This window comes from Mus pahari, unplaced genomic scaffold, assembly GCF_900095145.1.
Source record: "Mus pahari unplaced genomic scaffold, PAHARI_EIJ_v1.1 scaffold_12705_1, whole genome shotgun sequence".
NCBI classification, from domain to species: Eukaryota; Metazoa; Chordata; class Mammalia; order Rodentia; family Muridae; genus Mus; species Mus pahari.
In genome coordinates, this window is record NW_018393598.1 from 3,292 (window position 1) to 5,795 (window position 2,504).

Sequence of the window (2,504 nt, forward strand, 5' to 3'; positions counted from 1 at the left end):
CTTGGGGCTTTTAAACTTCTGGTGTCTGTTGCACATGAAATGGAAGGAAGGTAATTAGTTAACAGTGGAGCAGAAATATGTATGTTAAATACACATGCAGATCTGAGATTGAGATGGCAATCTAATACATTAGAGTATGTGAGTTTTTCTTGGAATTTATACAAAATTATGATGGTGAAATTTATGAGAATTCTTCAAGAGCATCAACATAGAAAATAATATAAAGAAAATGACAAATGACTTGAACAACAATTACCAAGAATGAGCAGGTATCAGGAGAAAATTAGTCCACTTTATATCTCTAGAGAAAAGTCATAGATAAAAACTATCTGAGAAATTGCAGAGGGGAAACCAGGAAGGGGGATAATATTTGAAATGTAAATAAATAAAATAACAAATAAAAAGAGATGTCTATGAAAGGAGCAAATAAAATAACAAATAAAAAGAGCTGTCTATGAAAGGAGCAGAGGTTGAAACCTACTTTTTAAAGTAAAAAAATAACAGTGATTATAATGACTATAGATATTTGAGGATTGAGATTATAATTACTATGAGGACTTTCAGATTCATTGTTGTAGAATGCATATATATATATATATATATATATATATATATATATATATATATATTAGATATGGATATATATATATATATTAGATATGGCTATATTTTTATTTTGACTTTCAAGAGATATTGATATTTCCTCATTAGGGTACTGGAGAGGAAGAATGATAATGAACAACCAAACTGTCATCACCCACTTCTTCCTCCTGGGATTACCCATCCTTACAGAACACCAGCACCTGTTCTATGTCCTGTTCCTGGCCATGTTCCTCACCACTGTCCTGGGGAACCTCATCATCATCATCCTCATAATACTGGAATCCAATCTCCACACACCCATGTACATGTTTCTCAGCAACTTGTCCTTATGTGACCTCTGCTTTTCCTCTGTCACAATGCCCAAGTTGCTGCAGAACATGCAGAGCCAAAACACACCCATCTCCTATGTGGCTTGTCTGACACAAATGTACTTTTTCAATGTTTTTGGAACCCTGGAGATCTTCCTTCTTGTAGTCCTGGCCTATGACCGCTATGTGGCCATCTGTTTACCCCTTCAGTATTCCAGCATCATGAGCCCCAATCTCTGTGTGTGTCTGGTGGTGCTCTCCTGGGTATTTACTCTGTTTTATGCCATGGTTCACACACTACTCTTGACTAGACTGTCATTTTGTAAGAACAATGTGATCCCACACTTTTTCTGTGACATATCTGCCCTTCTGAAGTTGGCCTGCTCTGATGTTTATATTAATGAACTAATGATACTTATCTTGGGAGGGTTTCTTCTTGTCATCTCACTCTTACTCATCATTGTATCCTATGTACAAATTGTCTCCTCAATCCTAAGGATTTCTTCTACTCGGGCTATCCACAAGCTCTTCTCCACCTGTGGGTCCCACCTGTCTGTGATCTCATTGTTCTATGGGACAATTATTGGTCTGTACTTATGTCCATCAGCTAATAACTCTACTGAAAAGGAGACTGCCATGTCCCTGATGTACACAGTGGTGACTCCCATGCTGAATCCCTTCATCTACAGCTTGAGAAATAGAGATATGAAAGAGGCCCTCATAAGAGTCCTTTGCAAGAAGAAAATCTCTTTTTAATGGCAACACTGGAATTTTTATTCAAATTTCATCTAGTAAATATATTGGAATCAATATTACAAGGAAGCTGAAAATAGACACTGGTAAAAAGATGAGATCTTCAACAACCCCTAAGATTGAAGGATCTACTTGTAAGAGGAGGTGGAAAACACTGAAAGAGCGAGAGGTGTCAGGTGACTCCAAAACAACAGTGTCTTCTAGACACAGCAGGACTCACATGTATGAACTCAAAAAGACTATGAGCAGGACTACACAGGTTCAAGCCAGAAGAAATGTCAGCCCTGAGAGAAGAAACAGACTTCCACCCCAAACCAAGAAACTACCTAAAACAAACACCCACTGGAAAAGGAAAGACAAAATTTCTCCAATGGAGTCTAACTGGGTATATTAACTGTGCTTCAGTGTAGGCCTTATGCTCATGAGAAGTTGGCCAACAGTAAATGATCTCAGTGGTATTTTGGTAGATTTTTAGCCTAATTTTGATTGAAAACCTTTTATCTCATATTGATCTTTTATGTCTTGGCATCCAATTTGTGTGTGCGTGCGTGTGCGTGTGTGTGTGTGTGTGTGTGTGTGTGTGTGTGTGTGTTTCTTGTGTGTGTTTCTTTGTTTGTTTGTTTAAAAAGAGAAAGGGCATAGAGTGACTAGGTAGAAAGGAAGACAGGTTCTGGGAGGAGTAAAAAAAAAGAGAAAGCATAACCAAAATACAATGTATGATTTCTTTCTTTCAAATAAAGACAGACAGGAAAGAAGGAAGGAGGGAATGAATGAATGAATAAACCAAATATCATTGTTTGCAGATGATATGATGGTATACATAAGTGACCCTAAAAAGTC

At 37.2% G+C, this 2,504-nt stretch overlaps 1 protein-coding gene across 1 annotated transcript; it reads left to right on the top strand.

Moving 5' to 3' along the window:
• The first annotated feature begins 728 nt into the window (after nucleotides 1-728).
• Nucleotides 729-1,667, top strand: LOC110315626 (olfactory receptor 1468-like). Its single transcript, XM_021189635.1, has one exon. It carries the CDS (start codon nucleotides 729-731, stop codon nucleotides 1,665-1,667), a length of 939 nt encoding a protein of 312 aa, XP_021045294.1.
• The last annotated feature ends 837 nt before the right edge of the window (nucleotides 1,668-2,504 follow it).

Bases quoted from the DNA above. Each gene is read 5' to 3' on its own strand.
- LOC110315626 (XM_021189635.1), top strand. From the start codon at position 729: ATGATAATGAACAACCAAACTGTCATCACCCACTTCTTCCTCCTGGGA.